General features: G+C 46.7%; 1 protein-coding gene across 1 annotated transcript; it reads right to left on the bottom strand.

Moving 5' to 3' along the window:
• Window positions 1–156: 156 nt before the first annotated feature.
• On the bottom strand, window positions 157–24160 carry LOC119385887 (uncharacterized). The gene is made up of 7 exons (XM_037653255.2): window positions 24086–24160; window positions 23913–23985; window positions 22603–22688; window positions 11438–11554; window positions 9126–9161; window positions 8995–9048; window positions 157–285 (listed from the first exon to the last, which is right to left on the bottom strand). The coding sequence occupies exons 1-7, from the start codon at window positions 24158–24160 to the stop codon at window positions 169–171; spliced, it is 558 nt and encodes a 185-aa protein (XP_037509183.1). The 3' UTR covers window positions 157–168.

Genomic DNA, 24160 nt, shown 5'->3' with positions numbered 1-24160 from the left:
ATGCTTGAAGTGATAAAAAATTGTTGAACAGGGAATGTCGCTGAAGCCAACATTTCAACTAATGGACTTGACAAATAAAAGTCCACAAAATGTTTGCTCCACCAATATTCCCTAGCTGTTCAATGATTTTTCATTATATACAACAATGTACTGGAAGTGTCACAATTGCTACGTACTAGACACACTTGAAATGATACGGGAAGCTGCGACATCTACCGTTGTCATCCTGGCATCCTCCATGTAGAGCCCCCTGTAGTAGAGATTGATCCTGTACGTTCCGTAGCCCTGAAATGGCGAATGATTATGTACAAAGTGCATTGTAACCACATTGATGGAAGCAAAAGGTAGTATATCGCACTGTCGAGTTCATTTATAATTGCCATGCTTGGAGCAATCTCAATATCATATGAACAGCTTTTAGAACTTGGATAACATGTTGGCCATAATCTTAGAGGTTCCATTCACTTCATGAGGTATAGGGTGTGTCCAGATAAGATCGAACACGAGGTCCCGGTCACCATTCCCGATTGTGATGAAATTTGCTGTAAGTCTAGGCATTACACCCAGAACATTTGCGGAAAAAAATTTTGTTCGCCTGAAAAAAAAATATACAACTTTTGGCCGCAAAAAACGGTTTTCCGCGAATTTCGCGATTTCTGAATTTTGAGCGCACCAAGGGAAAAAACGGTGCACTTCTTCGTCACAATATTTATTCTCCTTAAAGAACAAGTGAAATACAATCTTATGAGTCTATTACTTCCCTTGCTTGTCGAGGCACGTTTGAAGAAAAAAATCACAAACTTGGCAAATCGCACAAAATACCTGTATTTCAGGAATTTATTGCTGCAAGCACATTAAAGTGAGGATAATAAAAATCGGTACATATTAACTTTGATACTTTCGCTCTCTTTTAAAATAATTTGCGTCGTTTTATCGCGCTCCCTTTTACTCGATAATTGGGCTTAAACGTAAGTGATTTACCAGAAACGCCAAACTTTGAAAATGATTTTCTCAAAAAGGCCATTTTTAATTTTTTTAAATCCCTCTGATTGAAGTCAAGGACGTCATCTACCATTGTGCAGAAAAAAAACGTTGCATTATTTTGGTTGCTAACAAGTTATAGTGCGTCAAATGTGACCATGCCAGCCTAGCGGCCGCCTCGTTCGTTATGGGCTGAAACTCGGATATAAGTTGCTAAAAATACTTGTACGTGACATAATCACAAATTAGCAGCTCCACACCAACAAATGCGCAGCCCGGTGTCATGGTTAAGTAAGCTCTGTCTTGGGATCAGCCGCTTGACAAACCCGCAGCAGCGGCCGCTCGATGCTGCGGGCACTCACATTACATGAGTACCGCTTCGACTGTGGATGACCTCCGCTTGCGCGCCAAACTACGCTCAGAGGACAAACGAGAGAAGGAATGCATCACTGAAAGTTAAAGGCCGTTAAGTGCCAACAAATGTCATAATATGCAACGAAAACTCTGCCGGCAATTTCCCAGTGAGCGCCTTCAATACAGCACGGATGTATTTTTTTTCCCCCTGCTGTTATGCCCGAAGCCGCATAATATCGTGATAAACGCTCGACTTGCGTTGAATATTCTATCTGCGGACGTCCAACAATACAGTATTGTAAAAGCGATTCTTTAATGAAGTAAAGGACTTGGACACACTTCTTTTCACAACCAGCTGACACAAGTGTTCTGACACAAGATGAACAGCTACAGTTTGAGTTGCTCGACCATCGGAAGCACGTACGACAGCTTTCTTTAGATGTCAATGGCTTTCTTTTGTGCCATATGTTGCTCAAAGAATGAACCTAGTTATATTTAGGTCATCCGAAGAGAGAAAGCAACACATGAGCGCACTACTGGAGGCGCTCACTGGGAAATCGCCGGCAGAGTTTTCGTTGCATACTATGACATTTGTTGGCACTTAACGGCCTTTAACTTTCACAGTGATGCATTCCTTCTCTCGTTTGTCCTCTGAGCGTAGTTTGGCGCTCAAGCGGAGTTCATCCGCAGTCGAAGCGGCACTCGTGTAATGTCAGCGCCCGCAGCATCGAGCGGCCGCTGCTGCGGGTTTGTTAAGCGGCTGATCCCAAGACAAAGCTTGCTGAACCATGACACCGGGCTGCGCATTTGTTGGTGTGGAGCTGCTAATTTGTGATTATGTCACGTACAAGTATTTTTAGCAACTTATATCCGAGTTTCAGCCCAAAATGAACGACGCGGCCGCTAGGCTGGCATGGTCACATTTGACGCACTATAACTTATTAGCAACCAAAATAATGCAACGTTTTTTTCTGCACAATGGTAGATGACGTCCTTGACTTCAATCAGAGGGATTTAAAAAAAAATTAAAAATGGCCTTTTTGAGAAAATCATTTTCAAAGTTCGGCGTTTTTGGTAAGTCACTTTGGTTTCAGCCCAATTATCAAGTAAAACGGAGCGCGATAAAACCACGTAAATTATTTTAAAAGAGAGCGAAAGTATCAAAGTTAATATGGACCGGTTTTTATTATCCTCACTTTAACTTGCTTGCAGCAATAAATTTCTGAAATAGATGTATTTTGTGCGATTTGCCAGGTTTGTGATTTTTTTCTTTAAACGTGCTTCGACAAGCAAGGGAAATAATAGGCTCATAAGATTGTATTTCACTTGTTCTTTAAGGGGAATACATATTGTGACGAAGAAGTGCACCGTTTTTCCCCTAGGTGCGCTCAAAATTCAGAAATCGCGAAATTGGCGGAAAAGCGTTTTTTGCGGCAAAAATTTATATATTTTTTTTTCAGGCGAACAAAATTTTTTTTTCGCAAAAGTAACTGCGAAACCATTGTTCTGGGTGTAATGCCTAGACCTATAATAAATTTCATCACAATCGGGAATGGTGACCGGGACCTCGTGTTCGATCTTATCTGGACACACGCTATACAGCTTCAGTTGGCTTAGGACAAAGAAAACGAACCACAGGAAAGCTTCGTTGTGACTCCATCTGATGTGAAAACAAAGTTGCAAATGAAGCCTGCTAGGACACCTCAAAGTAATATAGCGTGCCTGATGCTATTGTTGGTGTTGATGGGCACCATTTCACAATATTTCATGAGTAGTTTCAAAGCTCATTTAACGTGTGCAGGGAATTTTGATGCAGGTATGTCCAGAGGGACAAAGTGCAGTTGCCTATGTTCACCTGTCAAAGGCAGCATCATATTCGAAATTAACCATAAGAGGAGCGCAGTACAGTGCCTTCGCAGACACAGTTCACTTGACAAATAAACGTAGCATGCGACGCCACCGCATAACAATGCCGTGAATGTATATGTTGAAGGAGCACTGACACGAATTTTAAATATTTTCGGATTGTTGCTCTAAATAAAAACACTGGTGTCGGGAACCCTTAAAATAGAGTGTTGTGGTGCCTGGGAATGCATCGAATACATTTTTAATACTGCTATCTTAAAAAAAAAAAAAAAGGACACTTTAGGTTTCGATATCGAGGGGGCGGCTTCTCAGTGACGTGTCATCGCAGTGTGACGCTTGGGTAGACAGCAACTCGCGACGTACTAGTGGCAGATCGGTCATCTGCTTGTGGTGCTCATAAACAACGATGAGTGAATTGTCATCCAGCAACCCCGACTGTTTCTGCGATTTAGGCTGCATGCAGGACGGAGAATTCGCAAACACAGTGGATCTGTGTTGACTTGTCGGGATAATGACCATTGCGGTGGGGCTGACTTGCAGATGCTCAGCGACGAAGACTTCAAAATCAAAGTAAAATATTTTATACGTGTTGTCCGACTCAGGTGTGTGGAGAGCATTAACACTGCGAACCAAGGAAAGGAGAAATGTCCCTTTTGCAATGACTCAAAATCGTGTCAGTACTCCTTTAAACGTTGGTGGCCTGGCAAAGAGCTGCTGTGAACTCGAGGATGTAGGTTCGACTCCCAGCCACATTCGGGTGTGGGAGGGGTGCAAAAATATAATTGTTTAATTAGATTTAGTATAATTTAAAGATACTGCGGTTGTTGAAGTTAATCTGGAGTTCTCCCAACATGGCGTGGCTAATTAGCAAAACTGCAATTAGGCCTAGTTGGAACAAATTCATCCTTCACTTACTCGCGCAAGACACACAGGGACATTAACATTGCAGCCCTCGTAAGTCTCTTCTTGTCCCTGTGTGTTTTGCGCGAGTTAGTGAAGGGCGGCTAATTAATAATTGTTGGGGTTTAACGTCCCAAAACCACGATATGATTATGAGGGACGCCGTAGTGGACGGCTCCGGAAATTTCGACCACCTGTGTTTCTAACGTGCACCTAAAGCTAAGTATACGGACCTCAAACATTTTCGCCTCCATCAAAAATGCGGCCGCCGGGGCCGGGATTCGATCCCGCGACGTTCGGGTCAGCAGTCGAACACTATAACCACTAGACCAACGTGAAGGGTTGACATGGCGTGGCTGACAACCTCATCATGGTTTTGTCGTGTAAAACCCCAGAATCCGTTTGTTTCCAAATGCCATTGGAATTATGTTGAAGACGGTGACGTATGCCATTCATTCTGTTCACTCAGGTTTGTAGAATTGCACTGACATTCAGCGAATGTGGTATTACTCGTAAGTGTAGGTATGAGTATCCTACCAATACGTGTACAATGCACATTGAATTTATATTAAACTCTTATTGAGCATAATTATTAAATAGCAATATACCTGTTGAATAAGCACTTCTAATCGACTGCGTTTAAAATGATTTTAATAGAGTTGCTATCGGGGCATTCCGTCTGCAAAAATAGTATACATTTTACATTTTTTTGAAGACTACAGACATTCATAAAATTATTCCTTCTTTCCTCCTTACTCCGACTTTTCCGTTTCAACAGAACAGGTATGTTAAATTAGGTTAAACATTATGACTTAGTTACTGCGAATGAAAAAATAACATTGTTTGTTTCTTAACTAGCCTCTGTTAACACTTGTGTGCCATCGCACTACTCTTGTAACTTTACACAAGCTGTCAATTAAATCTCGTGTGTGTTCTCCAATCTGTTATTTTCTGTAAAATATGGTACAAAATCTGTTCGAACAGCAGTGCAGCGTGCGTTTGATTCCTTCAGGGCTCTCCGAAAGCTGCAGAAATGTTACTCTCGCAGGGTGGTCAACTATTTAAAATAATAACAAAAAAAGTTAAACTGTGTTAACAGAAGTGTGTTTATAGAGTATAGTTCAGGAGGCACAAGGATGTAGGAAATAAAACAGATTTACTTAACAGTTTTGATCGTAACTCGTTTGTATCGTAAGTTTGGATCGTAAGTCGCTCGGGAACCAGTTCATTATTAAAGGGCCCCTCATCAGGTTTGACAATTTTGAGCTAACGAGCGCAATGCATACACTGGGCGTTCACGATCACGTCTGCCAAAATTTGCAACGCTAAGCGCCGCGGAAATGGGTCAAATTTCAAGGTGAACTCTGCTTGCCCTTCCTCTCGCGGGCGCGCGCCCAGAGAATGAGGGGATGACGTACACGAGAAAATGGCCCTACGTAGATGGTAGTGCTGTGACGTCGCTCCTCTAGGTAGACGACTGTGCTCTGACGTCGCCAACAGTAGCACGTGACACTGCGATAATTATTTGACACGACATGTGTAGTTTGTGTAATTTGTTGCCTGAATAGATTAATAAAACTTGAGAGAAATAATTAGACACACAAAGGGAATGTTCGTCTTTTTCTTTTTTTTTCGTGAATTGCAGCGAGATGCGGGACTAATGCGCCTCCGTTTCCCATTCGTTCGTGTCCCCGCGGTTAGCGCATCGAACAGACGCCAGCCTTGCAAACAAAAGTAATGTTCTGGCGCGTTCGAGCACTCATTATGCTAATTTATTCTACCGCGTCCAAGTAAACGTTAATGCGGCACTGGCTCATGATACCGCCACTTTCGTGCTCGTACAAATGTCGCAACTTTCATGCCCGTCCCGCAGAAACAGGCAGTACGCCACAGAGAACGCCGACAAAACGCCCACGGCCGCTACATACAAAAAAGGTAGCGGCCGTGCAACGCCGCTCGCGTGCTCGGGCTGGCTCGGGCACGTCATGCGCACGTGACTACGCATGCGCATGACGTGTTCATGCGTATGTGTCAAGTGAAGAGGGAAGGGAAGGGATTTGGCTTGCGAAGGCTACACGGGGCGAGTGGCAAGGGTTTGAAACTCGCCTCATCGCATCATGGTTTCGCGCCGCTACAAATTATTGTTTTTCTCAGCTCGTAATCAACCAATTTGAGAAATTCTTGCGGCATACTGCTCTTCATTCGGCACACAACAACGAATTCCAGCGTCTAACTAAAATTTGCTATGTGGCCTGGTGAGGGGCCCTTTAAAATGACAAAATTTCACCCGAAAGGCGAAGCACTGATTGTTGTAGTGGTGTATTTTAATACCGTATGTATGTATGTATGTATGTATGTATGTATGTATGTATGTATGTATGTATGTATGTATGTATGTATGTATGTATGTATGTATGTATGTATGTATGTATGTATGTATGTATGTATGTATGTATGTATGTATGAATTGTCGTGTATTCTTTTTGATTTGTTGACCCTATATATTGCAGTGCCCGTTCGTTCACTCATTATTTCAACGAGCACGTTGTCGCGCTAGCACAGGCAAACATGAACACACCACCAGGCGCGTAGCCAGAAATTTTTATCGGGGGTAGCGGGGGGGGGGGGGTCAATTACTCATACGTTACGTTCGTGCATGTACGTGTATGTGTGCGTGTGGAATATATGCACATACAAAACTGAAAACAAAAAGCATCTAAGGGGAATTGAACTCCCCCACCCCTTCCGCTCGGCTACGCCAGCCAGTGCACACCACATTCAATGACCACATCCATGCGTTCGCGGAACGCGATATGCGGTGCTATCCTGGACACTGTCAAATTCCGCCATCTTGTCAGATTTCGTAATGGCGGCATTTTAAGCCAATCGAAGAGGCCGCGGCAGCCCTCCGGGCCAAGCAGACTTGACTAATGACAACGTGGCAGAATTTGACAATGTCCGGCAGGGGCGTAGCCAGAAATTTTTTTCGGGGGGGGGGGGGGGGTTCAACCATACTTTATGTATGTTCGTGAGTGCGTTTGTACGTGTGCGTGTATATATACGCAAGCAAAATTGAACTTTTTTTTTTGGGGGGGGGGGTTGAACCCCCCCCCCTTGGCTACGCCCCTGCTGTCCGGAATAGCACCCATGGTCTTGTCGCAATCTGCCTTTATCATGTTTGCGTGCTGCGATTTGTCGCTTGAAACGTTTTGGTAGGGTGGCTGAATTTCGCGTGGTCAGCCGGGATCGCCAGAACGAAAGCCCCGAGCGGCGTGCGCGGACCCGACCAAAACGTTTCGCGACTTTCCCGATAGGGGAAGGGCGCATGCGCCGTGGCACCGTGAAAAAAAGGCTGACTGCCTTACATCGATCCTCATTTACAGAACTATATTCGTCGTTTTAATTCAACCTGTTCATATAATTTGAACATTATTTAAGTATCACTGCGATAGCAATTAGAGGGACACTCCGAACGTTTGCAACCACCATCGCCGTGATGTTCCGTATAAGTTCCACTCTCTGTTACTCAGTTTGTAAACTGTGCTCACTCCTGCTATGTTGTGATGTACAATAAAGAAATATTTGTAAATAAAATAGAATAAATACAAATAAGTGCCGGTGCGCGCAGTGCCCACCGGAAAAGCAAGGCCTTGGACATATTTAAAGGGACACTAAAAGCAAATAATTTATGCCAGAGTGAAAGCTCAATGTATGACAACGTCTAAAACGGCAATATTATCAACAGCAGTGCCCTATACTTACCGAGAAATTAAGCTAAATGTATCACACGACGTGTGCCACGAGTGGGACGTTTTGGAAATGATCCCGATGACGTGAGAGCGTCCGACTACAATTAATCACTAGTAATCAAACTAGCTGCAATAAAAAAAGAACCTTCCGTGCATCAAGAGAGGTAATAAAATGCTGGCTTGTTCGTTTCTGTTTGATTCATGGAAAAAAGAACCTCTTTGGCGTTGCCATGGGGAAAGGCGCGCGTGGTTCAAAGGTTCCGTTTTCGCCGAACTGCTCTTCGCCCGCCGCCCGGCTTCGCTCACGCGGTCGCGTCTCAGTGGTAGTTTCGGTAATGCGTGCTGCCGCGTGTGTTTTGCACGCTCGTGAAAGTCGCTCTGACAAACAGTTCGACAAAATGCCGCATGCATGTGATGTTGCCGGATGCCCGAATGGTGCACGCCGCCGCGCAGTAAAGGCGGACAACGTTGGGCACGGCAACAGTGACGTCAGAAAGACCGCTTTCAGGCGGGTGACTTGAAGTGCGCTAACGTGGTGCGGACCACTAAAACGTGATTTTATTTCAAAATAAGCACTTCCTTGGCACAAAAGTAGCACTACGAGGTTTCTGGACCGCTGTTTCAACAATCAACGTTGACTTAATATTTGCCTTTAGTGTGCCTTTAAACCCTCTGATGTCGCGTGAAGCCGTGTTTAAGGGCTCGTTTTTCTTTGTTAGACACAATAATAATGAGAACTAGCAGTTCTCATTAATAGACACATCTAACAGTTCTCATTAGATACAATATTAATGAGAACTAATTAACACTTTCATGGATGAATCAAACAGAAACGAACAATCAGCATTTTATTACGTCTCTTGATGTACGCAAGGTTCTTTTTTTTATTGCGGCTAGTTTGATTACTAGTTAATAAGCTGTGTAAATGGGTGTCAAGTAATAAAAATGTCCCGGCATTCGCAAGAGCTTTAATTCCGCACTCGCAATACAGTAAAACACGTTTTGTTTTAGATCAGGTCATGGATCAGGTTGGTTGGATATGGACGCCATCTATGCCAGTTTGTTTCATACTCGATTCTAACGCTCGAATCATATTTAGCGGACTATTTTAGCGAGAAAAAAAAAAGAAATGTGCACGTCTTACCATCAGTAGGGCAAGGCAGAGGTACAGCGTACAGGTTAACGTTTCTTCGTACCCCTGAAGGGAGAAAATTACGCGGTAATACGGCAGCGATACGAATATAGTCAAGAAAGGAAGCGGGGTAGAGCACTTACAACACTTGCGAGGCCTTCGTTGCTGAAGATGTGGTCCTGGAAAGTGTTGGTTGTTACATGGTTCGTATACAGGTCTAGCCACCGTTTTAAAAATCAGTTATATGTTGAGTTTATCGCTGCAGTGTCTACAACTTCATGAACGAAATTTTGAGCCTCATAAGCGATAAACTGACGGCAATGAAATACTAAACAATTATGTCGGTTTCAAATAGAGTTGTAGCGCGGGATCTACGCTGCTAAAATTTTCCTGTTTGCGTAGGAGTGTTTCAGATGAATGTATACTTTCAAAAACAGTTCAAGAGCACATCGCATGCATGCTCTGGTAATTTGGTTGTTCGTCGCGTAATCCGATGAATGCGACGTATGACTATCAGACGAAGTACACTAGGACGTAATTATTACTAGCGCGACACTTTGCGCTATTCGTGAGTGAGGACTTTGCTCAGTTATTTTAACAGCGGAACTGTTCTAAATCGACCCTGCGCCACCTGCATGTCTCTCCGGTGTCACGCAGCACGGCCGGTCTGGAGGCGCGCGTTTGTAGCGCGCGCCTCCAGACCGGCGGTTCCCCGCCTCACCGCTAGGGGCGCTAATGATGATGTGGCTACAATCAATTAAGGCACAAGTGAAAATTCCTTCACCTACATTGTGCTAGTACTTAACTTCACTCTGTACTACGACTAGCTAGGTGGCGTGAGCCGCCGCCCGATTTAAATGGTACATCCTTATCCATCCATCCATCCATCCATCCATCCATCCATCCATCCATCCATCCATCCATCCATCCATCCATCCATCCATCCATCCATCCATCCATCCATCCATCCATCCATCATCCATCCATCACCATCCATCCATCCATCCATCCATCCATCCATCCATCCAGCCATCCATCCATCCATCCATCCATCCATCCATCCATCCATCCATCCACGGAAGTACAGGAAAAAGCCTCAGTAGCAAAGGGAAAGCGAAATGCTGCACTAATGAAGTACAGAGCGTTATGGGGTAGGTACGAGGTGCTTCGAGGTCTGTGGAAAGGTGTAATGGTCCCAGGGCTTACATTTGGGAACTCAGTGGTGTGCGTGAGGCCAGAGGATGGATGTGATGATTCAGGAATGGATGTGAATCAAAGGACTGTGGGACGCCTCGCGGGGCGCTTACGGGAAGTCGACAAATCAGGCTGTAACGAGCGATGTGGGATGGGCAAGTTTTGAGGTGAGGGAAGCTCAGAGCAAAATGAGGTTCGAAGAGAGGCCAAGGAATATGAAAGAGAGTAGATGGGCACAGAAGGTGTTCCGGTATTTGTACAGGAGGAGCGTTGACACACAGTGGCGAAAAAGAACCAGGAGGCTCACCAGTAAATATACGGCTGGCAGTGTAAGCGCTATGGCAACAAAGAGCGTTAAACGAAAAGTCAGAGAGGCAGAGAGGATTTACTGGATGGCAGCGATGAAAAAAAAAAAAAAACGGCTCTGAGTAACTACCGAAAAGGCAAAAAGGAAATAAGGAGTGGGGCATTTTATGATAATTCGAGGGGAAGCGCACTGTTTGAAGCGAGGTCGGGTTACATTAGAACGCGTTGATATAAAGCGAGATTCAGTAAAGAAGAAGAACAATGTACATGTTGTAGGGAAGATAAAAAAACTATGGAGCATGTTCTGATTGAATGTGGAGATATCCACCCAGGTATACGTTTGGGCACGAGCTTACATGAAGCCCTAATTGGGTTTTAGGGACAACATTGGAAAACTGAACAAGCCTGCGATAGAAATAAGAGACGGCTAGAGTATTGGTGGCAGAAAACTAGAGCGAAAGGACAAAAATAAATAGTGCCGTAAGGGGCAGGGAACTGGGCTGTGAATTTGTTTTTGTTTTTCTCTATAGTAAGATTGATTTAATCGTAGGCATTATGCCAACCTAAGAAAAAGGGGGGGGGGGGAGAAAAAAGGATAAAAGATTTCTTTTTTTTTTTGTTTTGTCGAGCCTGCTGGCACAAATGTCACCGCCCCGTTATAAAGGGGATGCTCATGACATCCATCCATCCATCCATCCATCCATCCATCCATCCATCCACGTGATCTCGCTAGCCAATCACAAAACTCGCACGCTTACAGCTTCGCTATCGGATGGTTTTCACGGCGTGTAACTGGCAGATTCCCTTTTCCCCAACACGACTTATACTAACAATTCACGTAAAATGAAATTCACATTAAACATCGCGGCATTTGTTCTCTGTAGCGCGCGTTCGGTCTGTAAGCTGGAAATAATTCGCTGCTTCGAGCACTGCCGTGCATTCGATTTGTACTCACTATCAGCTGGCGTAGTTGTTGGTAGACGAGAGGGAAGAAGGTTGCGCCGTGCACGATGTCGAAGATGGCACCGGTCCCTTTCCAGACAACGTTCACGACTATGAGAGCCTTCATGCTCTGCGAAATAAAAACGGAGGCACGTTATTAGTGCGCACGCTGATTTTCTGCGCAGTTTCGCAGCAAAGCTTTCGCGGCGTCCGCGCGGAAAACTCTCCCCTAAGCAGTGAGAGTGAAAAAGCCAACAACAAAAGTAAACTCGTATCGCCGCTCGCAGCAGAACCAGGCAGAACGGTTTGCCAAAGCACGGCCGCTGGATAAAAATCGTCTGGTCACCTGACCGGCTGACGGAAGGCTACTATTACCAGTGCTACTACTACTACCACTACGACGACGGCAGTGGTGGCACACGGCCAAAGCAGCCAAAGTGAGTAACGAGATAAGCCGTACGGGCCGCAGCGGCGGCGTCGAACCGTGTCACGGGTACATATGGCCATGAGGGTGATGCGCTTCAACGGTCGTGTATAGATCCAACGTGATAGATCTGACGCTGGGCAAGAACATGACCAGCGTCGTTCTGGAGCCATTGGCGCTGAGTCATAAACCAGCTGGGGTTCAGGAAAATCGCGCCGTTGTATTTGGACAAAAAGAAGAAAAAAAAAAGAAAAACGTGAGGAGCAACTGAACATGAGAATCTCATGGTCAGGACGGCAAAAAATTCTGAGAAAAGGCTTGAGTCTGGCTGGTTATCGTTGGGTACCTACCGCATCGGATAGATTCAAGAGGTCCCCGAGGTCCCTTTGAAACATTTGCAATGCCTATAGACTGTCACGCCACCAAACGGATGTCAGGAGAACCCCCACGAGGAGGGTCAGCAGACGACAAACTGGCAGCTCTGGCATCCGTTCCCTTGTTCGTCTGTGCTAGCTAGTCCGTTTGTTAACGCGTTGGCAGGAAAGGAACACTACGACTTTGCATGTTTCCTGCATCAGTGAACAAAACGGGCCCTCCGTGCACGCGAAATCTGATTCGTTCTTGCGAGACGCGAAGTTTTCGTGAAAATACGTGTCAAGTCGCGCTTTCAATGACATCCCACATGCTACACATATCAGCTTCGCGAGGTTTTCTGTAGCCACCTAGGTTAGTTAATGTTATCGTCTGACTTTTTCAGTTGAAACTCACCCAGTTTTACTTGCATATAGCATTCGTCAGTGTTTTCGTAGTGCATGAATTCCATAACGTACGTTGTACGCTGGTAGTCGCGCGGGCTCGCGATGTGCTCTTCTATAACTGAGCAATCTCAAATTGGCGATACTTTAAAATAGGGCGTTTTATCCTTTGTCAGAAAAGCGCTGTTATGAATCTTGCGAGCGACGTTTCAGTCATTCGAGGACGCGTCCGCTCCACGCGTCTATCGTGGAGCGAACGCTCTCAACACCGTCTTTCACCTGTTTGTTGCTTTCATAGCCAGCGCTGCGCCGCTTTGTTTTTTACGTGTGTTGATAGGCGGCAGCACACTGCAAGCGATTTTCTTGTTGAAAGTTTTGAGATTGAGAGCAACATGTTCTCTGAGCCCAGATGTTTCTATAATTGCACACAGAATGATGCGGAGTGGTCGAAGTCTTTCGGCGGGGAAAATTCTTCAGATTGTTTTCAGCAGTGATGTTGAAAGAAACCATCTTGACGACGAGGATTTTTCACTGGACGTAGAAGGCTGTGAAAGCACCGAGATTGACAGCGACGATGAACGACCAGCTGCTAACTAACGAGGAGCGAGTTGCACTTCACGTGCCCTCGTGCGTTAATGTTTCTTCATGCTCGTAAGTCACTTTGATTGTATTTAATGTATAATATCCTTGAGCGAGATCAAAATAAAAGCGCAGTTATTCTTGTGCATTGCATATAGCGCAACGTATTGCGGATATTATGGAGCGCCGCATACCGCCAACACGCTCGAGCTCGACCAGCGGAAGCAAGCGAAATGGTTAGAGCGATGAAACGTGCAATTACGGTCACGATCCACGCCTCTCTGCTAACTTCAGCTGTACTTCACCGGTACCTTCCGAACGGCATTATTGTTCGACGCATTTTCGCAACGTCGAATTCGACGTTGCGAAAAGCATACGAGCGCATTCTTTTCGACATTTATGTTTCGATCGTGCTGATCGAACCTGCAACATCCGAAAGAAGTGAATTGCGCACGGCTAAGTCTGAGTATGGCTGTGACACAAGCGCTACTGAATGGGATGTTGAATGCATGTGTTCCGTTGAAGAAGTAACTCCGTGTTCCTGACTGCGCAAGTAACGACGACAGCGTAATATATGTTTGGAAACAATCAACACGTTAAACATGTGGTCCCGTGCGCAGCGATGGCGCTACTTGCTAGCGGCCTACTACTGCTGCAAATCCGTCAGGTAGGCTCGATACGTACCATCTCGGAGTGCCGTTCAGTTGATAACGTGAATTCTAGCTCATGCAGTTTTCTGTAGCATGCACAGAATTTCGCTAATCATCGTTGATGCACGGTAACAGAGCCGAAATATAACCTTTCACGCCGCGGCAAATAATTAGGAGGCGAGCATTTAGCTCTTTCCATCGTTTGGGAAAGTTATTTTGGTCGCATATCCATTTCAGCGCAGCTCATGGCATCATCTGGTGAAAGTGGCACGTGCCGTACGTCCTATCTGTTCCTGTGCTAACAAACGGGTTGACCTATAATCACTGTATACGCTACCTTTAGGTAGCAGAGTAGCGCATAGGTCCGGCTAGCAACCACAGCTGTGCGGTGAAGTCGCACTCCATTTTTGCAGGCGACATGCCTACCGCGTCGCCGATAAACATGTCTGGCGTGTCGAAGGCCAGCGATAAACATTGGCTGTCGATGACTAGTGTTAATTGAGTGAGCTGCAGCGGCGGCGTCGAGAAATACAAAAATTGGCCCGAGCGTCAGTTTCTCCGCAATGCATGGTTGCTAGCGGCGTTTGGAAAACAGATGCGCAACTCTGTTACCTAAAGGTAGCATATACAGGAACTCTAGGTTGACCCTCCTCCGGGCGCCATCTTGAATAGCACAGCGCGCCACCTGTAGTTCGTGGTCATTGCAAATACTGGCCGGAGTGTGTTGGACCTCTAAGCCTTCCAACTGCGGCGCGGTTAACATCGAGCCAAAAACACATCTTGCAAGATGAACCGCTTTAATGGAACTAGAAAAAAAAGAAAAGAAGAGGGCGAGCCAGCGCTGCTACGTGAGCACGCGTCAGCTCGTGAGGAGCATCCATAATGATGATGTTTGGTCATCTGTAGACGAATGACGAAGAAAAGGAAGTCACAACAGTCTCCCGCGCCGACAGATGACGTTAGTTGGCTTCCAACGGGTAAAGTAGCTGTACGGGCCGCTTCACAACAGAGCCGTCGGGCAAGCATAAAGAGCAGGTCCTGACAATGCTGTCGCGGCCACTGATCAGTTCTTCTATGCGGGCCAAACTCCACAGTTGCCTTGGAAGCTGTTTATCCCCGAGTAGAACTACGTTGCCTTTCTTCAAAGAGTCATTTCTTTTGGCTTGGTTGGATGTAAAGTTCCTGAGTTCATTAAGGTACTCTTTATACCAACGAGACCAAAATGCTTTCAAATCATCTTCTCGCTTGCTCCAAAGTTTCTTCAGTGCATCGTTGGTAGACTCGGTGTTGATTTTCAGTTCGTAATGTGGTAGCGTTGTCAGTCTCCTTCCAACGAGAAAATCTGCTGCAGATAGGCGGTACGGTTCATCCACGTCGTTGAACACGTAAGTCAAAGGTCGAGAATTCACCACGGCCTCCACTTCTGTTAGTAGAGTAACTAACTCTGTCCGACTGACAAGCCTTCGCCCAAGCATCTTCTTCAAGCAGGTTTTTACAGAACGAACGAGTCTCTCGTAGAACCCGCCCCACCAAGGAGCGCTCGGGCAAATGAATTTCCATTGGATCTTCGAGGAGGAAAAGAAGGCGAGTACGTCGGGGTGTCTTATCGTTCGCCAAAGCTTCTGTAGGTCCTTGGACGCTTTGACGAATGTTCGTGCGTTGTCGCTGTAGATAGTGTGACAGAGACCCTGCCGTGATACGAATCTCCGCAGGGCGCAAAGAAAATTCACTGTGGTCAAGTCTTCAACCAGTTCTAAGTGAACAGCTCTTGTCACCGCGCACGTAAAAAGAGCGATGTAGGAGCGCTCGTGGGGATGCCCTTTGATGTATAGTGGCCCCGCAAAGTCAACTCCACTCACGAGGAACGGAGGGGCTTGAGTAGCACAATCCTGAGGCATACAAGGTGAAGATTGCTCAACAGGTTTACTCTGTAGGCGTTGGCAGATGACACACCATCTTATCGTTTTCTTCACAGACTGTCGTGCTTGAAGAATCCAAAATCGTTCTCGAACTTGAGTCAGAGTGTCTCGAACGCCCCCGTGGAAGACCTTTGCGTGAGCATGATTGATTATCAGCGTACTGAGGTGTGAGTCTTTTGGTAGGAGGATGGGATGGCGAGAACCGTACGAGTCGTCAGCCCTGGGAGCTTTTCCTTGTATCCGAAGAAACCCGTTTTCGTCTATGAACAGTCTTAACTGCCCAAGTGGGTTTTGTAGAGGGAGCGGTTTCTTGTTCGCGACGCAGTCTGCTTCTTTACCGAAGTGAGCTCTCTGCTCCTCTCGAAGCAAATAGCACTCCGCTTGCTGAATTTCCTCAGCAGACAGCTCCTCAGACCTATCATTTTCCTTCTTCAACCTTTTGGCGTAACGGAAGACCCATGCCGTTACTCTTAAAAGTTTTGTGAGGCTGCTGAATCGTTCAATTTCAATCAGCGATGGCAGCAATGGTCTCGTATTAACAGTATGGGTGCTGACCTTTAGTTCAGTCTCAGCTGCCTCGAGCTTTCCGTTTTCGATGTCAATCCTTCCCCCGTACACGGGCCAGCACGTATCAGACATTGCAAGCCATGTAGGTCCAAACCACCACAACTGCGACTGCCTAAGTTTGAGTGCAGACAAGCCTCGAGTGAGCAAATCGGCGGGGTTTTCTTTTCCAGGACAAAATCGCCATCTGGTATACTCAGTCAAAGTTCTGATTTCTTGCGTCCGGTTCCGCACAAACTCCTTCCAGGTAACGGGATCCTTGTTAATCCAGCAAAGTGTAATCTGGGAATCGGACCAAAAAGTTGCTTCACCAATACCAAGGTCGCAATTCTTCACGACGTAGGCGTACATTCGGGCTGCAAGCAATGCTGCCATCAATTCCAGCCTCGCTAGAGTGACCGTCTTTAACGGCGCAACTCTGGTCTTTGCCATCAGTAGCATAGTCCGGACGGTGCCACTGTAGTCGGCCGTACGAAGGTAGGCTGCAGCCCCGTATGCCGACTCGCTTGCATCACAAAAGATGTGGAGTGCTGCCTTTTGGTACGGGCCTTCTCCGCCGGCTGCTAGGAACCTTGGAATACTGAGGTCACTAAGCTTGGTTACCTCCTTGCTCCATTTCAGCCAGACAGCAGACAATTTGGGTGGCAATGTCTCATCCCAGTCGAGGTTTTCCTTCCATAAATCTTGTAAGAAGATTTTCGCCCGTACTAAGAAAGGTGAAAGAAACCCCAAAGGGTCGTAGATCCTTGAAACAGCCTGAAACACAAAGCGTTTTGTAATCCGATGCTCCTGTATGAACTGGAGGATATCCTGGGGCTTGAACGAAAAGGTATCCGTCTTCTTGTTCCAATGAAGTCCCAGTACTTTCAGAGGTCCAGAAGGTGAGCAAAGAGATTTTTCCTGTGAAGTGATTCCTTGTTCGAAGGCGGCAGATAATACAGGATCGTTGCTGGCCCACTTGCGAATGTTCATGGAAGCTTGCGTGAAGATCTCAATTATTTCTTTGTGCATCTGGATAGCTTCTTCAGCTCTGTCGGCTCCAATCAGAAGATCGTCCATATATATGGAGCTTTGCAATCGTCGAGCTGTCACAAGATAGAGGGTTTCTACGGACCTGAAGTGGTGTTTCAAAGTAGCAGTCAGTAAGAAAGGACTTGAAGTAGCTTCGAAGGGCACTCTAGTCATTCTCCAAACTTCTATTTCCGGCATTCGGCTGTTCACTTGTGGGGAAGTTTTGAACCACAAAAAGCGGAGCGCATCTCTGTCTGGTTCTCTCAGGCCAATCTGTAGGAACGCCTTCTCGACATCGGCATTCATCGCTACCTTGTAGCGTCGGAAACGAAGCAGTAGGGTCACTACGTCAGGATTTAGATTTGGGCCAGCTTCCAGGTTATCATTCAAGGACTTTGAACCAGATTCGTGAGAGGATGCGTCGAATACGATGCGTACCTTCGTAGTAGATCGGTCCTCTCGTAGTACAGCTCGATGTGGCATATAATACAGGGGTCCAAGTGGATGCTCTTCTGTTTCCGGTCCTCTTTCAGCAGATCCTTCATCGAGGTACAGTCTAATAGTCTCATCGTATCTTTTCAAGAGCTCGCTGTCCTTGTTAAGTTTCTTCATCAAACTATGCAGACGTTTGGTTGCAACTGCATAGTTATCTGCCAGGTCAACCCTTTCCTTCCACGGTAGCGCGACTTCGTACCGATTGTCTTTCTTCTTGATGTTGTTCTCGAAGTTTTCCAGCACTGAATCGGCGACCTTCGTTTCTTCGTGTTCGGCCTTGATCCCGATACTTTCAAGATCCCAAAACCGAGTCAGAAGTTTCGAGATGTCTTCCTCTGTCACCGTGGCTCGAAGGACTACGACACTGGCACTCTGTATTACGTTGGTTGTAGCAGACAACGGCCCTTGAACAGTCCAGCCCAGTCTTGTCTCGACAGCTTTCAGCTTTTCGTGCACAGGCTTCACGGTACCAGTTACTAGATCCCAATAATAGTCTGAACCAATTAGGACCGCAATCTGTTTGTCTTCAACTCCTTGCAGAGAGAGAGCTTGCGTATCCAATTGCATCTTGTTCATTTCTCTCAAAACGTTTTCTTCTGGTACCAGAATGCATTCACTGCATATTGTGTCCACCACCAGCGCATCGATTGAAATCGGAATTTCCTCTTTCGCAGGGAGAATCGATACTCGCACCCTCTGCATGGTTTTCCGCGCGTTTTCACCACCGAACACGCCTACGGTCAACGTCTCCTCTTCTATTACTTCGCAGCCAAGTCTTTGGGAAGCTTTCGTTGTAATGAAGCTCCGCTGACTTCCGCCATCGAAAAGGACTCGGTAGCGACCAGATGCTTTGGTTCCTGATATGGTGGCCGTGAGAGTCTGCAGCATTACGACTGAGCTTGGCTGCTTGGAGATTAGATTTACCGATGCAGATAGCACCTTCTCCTTGTCGCTTCTGATCTCTTCCGATGCGCAAACGGATGTTGCGTGCCTTCTCGCACACTTTCCACATTTCAGCCGGCTTCTGCAATCTTTCGCCAAATGGCCCTGCTTTAGACAACGGAAGCATCTTCCGGCTTTGGTAAGCATCTCCTTTTTGAGCGAGAGGCTGATCTCCTTTTTATCACAAATTTCAGCAGAATGCTTTTCGGAACGGCAAAACAGGCACTTCTGCGGACTACTAGCTGAGCTTTGTAGAGCAGCTGTCGTGGAAACGTCTCGTGGATGGCTGGGATTTAGTCCTCCTTTCCCTGGTGTGCGACGACTTCTGTGTATCTCTTGTTCGGCCACAGCTTCCCGACAAGTCAGTTGAAGGTCGAAGAATTCCAAAAGCATTTGAAGCTCGTTATCTTCTGTATTCGAAGAAGCTGCAGCTGATGATGATGCCTTGCGCGCCTCGTGAAACCGAAGTACCATGTCAGTCGGGAGAACTCTTAAAAGGATTTCTCGCAGCATGGTGCAATAAGTTGTCGAGTTCGTGCCAAGCGCCTTGAGGCTTCGAATATGAACCTGTACTTTGTCGTACAGTTTCCTCAGCTGATGGACGTCTGCTGATGATGACACCGGGTTGAGGTCCAGCAAACCTTGTAGATGATCTTGAACGATGATCTGTTCATCTCCAAAACGCTTCTTTAAAATTTCAATGGCGTCTGCATAGCACTCTTCCGTAGCTTGCAATCCCGATATAGCTGAGGCGGCTGCTCCGGTCACCAGACTGCTCAAGTAGTTGAACTTGTCAGCTGTGCTCAGCTCGCTGTTGTCGTGAACTGCTGATGTAAACTGGGTCCAAAATCGCGGCCACTGTCTGCGGTTCCCGTCAAATTTTAGGAGTTCTAGCTGCGGAAGCTTGCTCTTGCCGGAAGGTAACGGGTGAACGTTAGTAGGGCGTGGGGTTGGAGGCGACAGACATTCATTCAGTTTGACGCGTAGGTTCGCTGTCAGGGTAACAATCTTGTCACGGTATTTTCCAGCGTCTAACGTCTCGCTGTCTAACAGGTCGTCTGGCGTCTCTTCAAAAATCGCCTCATCAACTTTTTCTATCTGTCCGTAAAAGGAGCTGATTCGATCGAGGAGTACACTTACAGTAGCTTTCGTGACCTTTCGATTCTCTCGCAAGTTGCCTTCCGCCTTGGCCAACAGGACATCGAGTTGAGACCGCAGGCTGTTGCGTCGTCTAAGCTGTCGTTCCATTCTGTCGCACGCAGTCGGGGAATCTCGCTGAGGTCGCAGGCGCCGCGTCTTCTTAGCTGTCGCGGCTCCGTGCGTCGATGATGTCAGCGGTGTCTAAAGGTCCCGGGTTTCGGCACCATGTGTTGGACCTCTAAGCCTTCCAACTGCGGCGCGGTTAACATCGAGCCAAAAACACGTCTTGCAAGATGAACCGCTTTAATGGAACTAGAAAAAAAAGAAAAGAAGAGGGCGAGCCAGCGCTGCTACGTGAGCACGCGTCAGCTCGTGAGGAGCATCCATAATGATGATGTTTGGTCATCTGTAGACGAATGACGAAGAAAAGGAAGTCACAACAGAGTGTATTGAAATTGTGAATAAGGTATATGATTCTCTATATTAACGCGATAGCGTTAAAGAGCTCGTATCGCAGAAATTCCGCCGTCGGCGTCGGGGCCGTTGGTTGTGAACGAAAAATCATCATCTTGTCCGTGACCGAAAAATCGAAAAAGCTGCAAATAAAATAAATAATAAAAATGTTGGGTCCGAGTGAGAATCGAACCCAGGCCGTCTGCGTGGCAAGCAGGTGTTCTGCCACACAGCCACGCCACTGCTTAGAGCTGCACTGAAAGCAACTTTCATGCTTCCCAAAAATACGCGTCCTGTACAGGTGTCAAAGTACGAGATGTAATATAGGAGTAATATTGCGTGGTACAGGCGTACATTGCCATTGGGCGTCACACCATGTGAATATCATAACGACTTGGTGGTTTAAAGACAGCCACCCATTACAAAAGGCAGACACATTACTGCGCGTATTCCCTTAAGACCACGTAGTGGGTGCATCGCAACTTCGAAAAAGTTTCTCGCGCATAATAGCTCCCGGTTTAAAGCATGCTACCAATTACCTAAGGCACACACCTTAGTGCGCGCATTCTGTTAAACACTTGTAGTGTTGGAACTGCGCACTAGGAACAGAATATCGCTATCGCGTTCAACTCTTAACGGCGAAGCTTAAGCGTCCCCCAATTTTTTTCTTTCTCTGGGATCGGAAGCTTGACTGAAGTATATAAAGTTTGTGTTCATCGGAGTTGTGACCTGGCAAATTAAAATGCTGTGCCACTACATGCTTTCGGTAATTTCGTTGGCGCTTCCGCGCGATGCCCGTTTAATCTAACATTAAAGGGGTCATGAAGCACCCCTTGGGCTGATTGAAAAAACACATCCTGCGGGAAGCTGACACGGCTATGAACTGCTCTGCCAAATATTACAGTCGTGCGCGCCGCGTAATGGCCACAAGCGGAGCGCGAAGTTGCCGTTTCCCCAGGCACCCTCTTTTCAAACAGAGGCCGGTTCTCACTCTCGTCGGTGGGCGGGGCGTCTGTCCGCTGTACGTCGCAAGAGACATAGCACGCTTATTGGCCGATAGCCGACGTAAATCGAGAGCGGCGTTCGGATCAGATGCGCTTCTTGCCGCGGGGTGCCGCCACTTGCCGGCGCCGCACTCCTCAGTACACGGTAGCCGCACTCGCGCAAGCGAATCACAGCGGGAGAGCGATCGCGTTTCATGACGCGCGCTGGCGTAACTTCTTTCCCCCATGCCATCCCTCCCTGTCTAGCTTCCTGTGCGCTCGCCGGCACGAGAAAAGAGAGAAAGCGCTGGGAGCGTGCGCCAAACCCCCGTAACTCCGCTGATTCCTGACGGATTCGAGAAATTTTTGCGGCAATCGATTCGGGAGGCAGTACACTCCGATACTGAGGCCATTAGATCATTACTTGGAAAAGTGGTTCATGACCCCTTTAAATGGTTGTCCTGTTTCGCCAATGCGTTGCTTGTGACAAAGCAGGGGCGTAGCCAGAAATTTTTTTCGGGGGGGGGGGGGGTTCAACCATACTTATGTATGTTCGTGCGTGCGTTTGTATGTGTGCGTGTATAGATACGCAAGCAAAATTGAAAAATTTCTGGGGGGGGGGGGGGTTGACCCCCCCCTCCCTTGGCTACGCCCCTGTGACAGAGTGAACATTCAAGCATGTAAATAACGTTTTAACTAGTGCAGGTAAAGCTAGATTTTATAATGATGGGCGCGCGGTGTATTTAACTATAACGTCATTTTGAAAGTATTTGCAAGCCTTACATCCGGGACGAGAACAAGCTGCTAGATGGGCAGTAAATTCAGGGTTTACTTCTGCATGCACTAACATGTCCTTAACGTTTCTATTCGTTGGCTCCATCGACATTCACTGTTCAAATATTTCTTATCACTGGTCGGTCGTATGTATATTATAAGCTTTAACAACGCTCGTTCGTATAACATAAACAACGTATATATAGGCCAGCCCGAAAGAGCTGTGTTCTGCTACTCTACACGTTAGGGCTCATAGATCTGTCTGTAAAATATAATTCCATTTCAATGCGACGAACGTATTGTGTCGTCGTTCAGTTTACCTCCTGTAGCTAGAACAATTTCGCGCTTGCAGACTTTGCCACGAGCGCCTCTGCGATATGCAGTGCTGCATGGGCGGCATACGGAAACTGTAACCGGACGACACTGAGCGCGTTTAGGTGTGTCGTGTGGTGTACAGTTATGAAAAGCGACATTTGTAGGGTCACTTACGAAGTACACGCCGATGAGGAGGCCCAGGTCAGTCACTACGCCGGCGAGGAAGCGGACCACGAGAGTTATCACGTACAGCAGAAGAGCTGCAAGATATCGTTCATTTCATACAAGAAACATTCGATTCATGTCTTTGTTGCGAATTTTGACGAAACGAGCGGAAATGAAGTAACTGGTCACATACATAGTCAGCGAGTATATGTAAATGCAAAAAAAAAATGTTCACGAGTCCTTCACTGTGCGAAGTGAACAACGAGTTTCAAGTCTCACAAGAGACTTGAAGCTTCTTACGCGTTGCGAGAACACAACACCGGCATAGGCGTGCGCACAAGGGGGGGGGGGAGCAGAGGGGGTAATCATGGGGGCGCCAAATCTGCCTCATATACCTTTACTCTGTCGGACATGCCCCGTCATTGTTTAAAGTGCAAGGTTATAGCCATACTGGTGTTTGACGACAATGGCTGCCGAGGACCACTGATATTGCATTCCAACAGCTGTTTACTTACCATTTTTACCTCCGGAAAGCCGGGGACCAAAGGCAGGCAGTTGTGGGAAGCACGCCATCGCTTCGTTTTCATTTTTGCATCCACAGTGAAGCTTGTTTTCTTGCGAACTCAATCAATTTGGGGGGGGGGGGGGGCTGCAATGAGGCTTCGCCCTGCACACCTATGAACACGGGCGTGTGAGTTGTGAGCACACGGTGTGTGCACCTTCATGAAAACTACCAACTCGTGATTTTATCTTCATATATAACATTTTGGAACGGAGACTGCGTACATGGTCTGCTGCGCTAGCTGTAGTTACAATAGGCTGCTGAAGTTCAATTGACCCGAGCAGTCGCATTCCCAAAGGCGCAAGATGTGGGGGATGCGAATTCTTTAATGCTGAGCATTAGAGAGAGTCCGAATGATTATGTGTATTGGCCTCACAGCCTAAGCTATGCACACCAAGAAAAAAAAGAGTATGTATGACTCCTTTCGGTGAGTCATGACTTGCCACATATATGACGCTAACTCTCTTGTGGGTCACACGACTCTTTGAAGTGAGTATAATGATCTCCATAGAGAGTTGACGTGTGCATTTAAAGAGAGTCATATATCAAGTGCGGAATCTCGAGTCAAATGACTCTTTTTTTTTCTTAGACTGTATGGCTGTTATAAATAACTCAAGATTAGGATCGTCTTTTACAGCGTGTCTCGCATCCTACGCTTCGGGGCGTTCGATTCTATAAGGTTCAATGTATATTGTCATTCGACAAAATGAATTTGGCAGCGTACGCTTGCTACTCGATTTATGCCCCTCTCACTTACGCTGCTGCTCGATGTCGAATTCCAGGAGCACCTTGTCTTTGAGCGTGAAGAACAGGAGGATGGAATTTATCAGCTGAAAGAAGAGGAGTGAGTCGAGGCTTAAACCGCGGTGTCTGGCACGAACGCCTTGCATTGCTCTGTTATGAACCGTGCTTCTGACGCACAGCACTCACAAGGCATTGCAGGGAAAAGATCGCGATGCTCAGCTTTGTCTGGAGCTTCAGCCAGGCGATCCCGGATCGAAACAT

The sequence above is a fragment of the Rhipicephalus sanguineus genome, chromosome 3, assembly GCF_013339695.2.
Source record: "Rhipicephalus sanguineus isolate Rsan-2018 chromosome 3, BIME_Rsan_1.4, whole genome shotgun sequence".
NCBI classification, from domain to species: domain Eukaryota; kingdom Metazoa; phylum Arthropoda; class Arachnida; order Ixodida; family Ixodidae; genus Rhipicephalus; species Rhipicephalus sanguineus.
Note: the sequence above shows the minus strand (reverse complement) of the source record. Positions and strands in the feature narration are given on the sequence as shown.

Coding starts and splice junctions, on each gene's coding strand:
- LOC119385887 (XM_037653255.2), bottom strand. CDS start 24,160: ATGTTTCGATCCGGGATCGCCTGGCTGAAGCTCCAGACAAAGCTGAGC. Junction 9,162..11,437: donor AACAACTACGCCAGCTGATA/GTGAGTACAAAT, acceptor AACACTTTCCAG/GACCACATCTTCAGCAACGA. Junction 286..8,994: donor TCTGCCTTGCCCTACTGATG/GTAAGACGTGCA, acceptor TCGCCATTTCAG/GGCTACGGAACGTACAGGAT.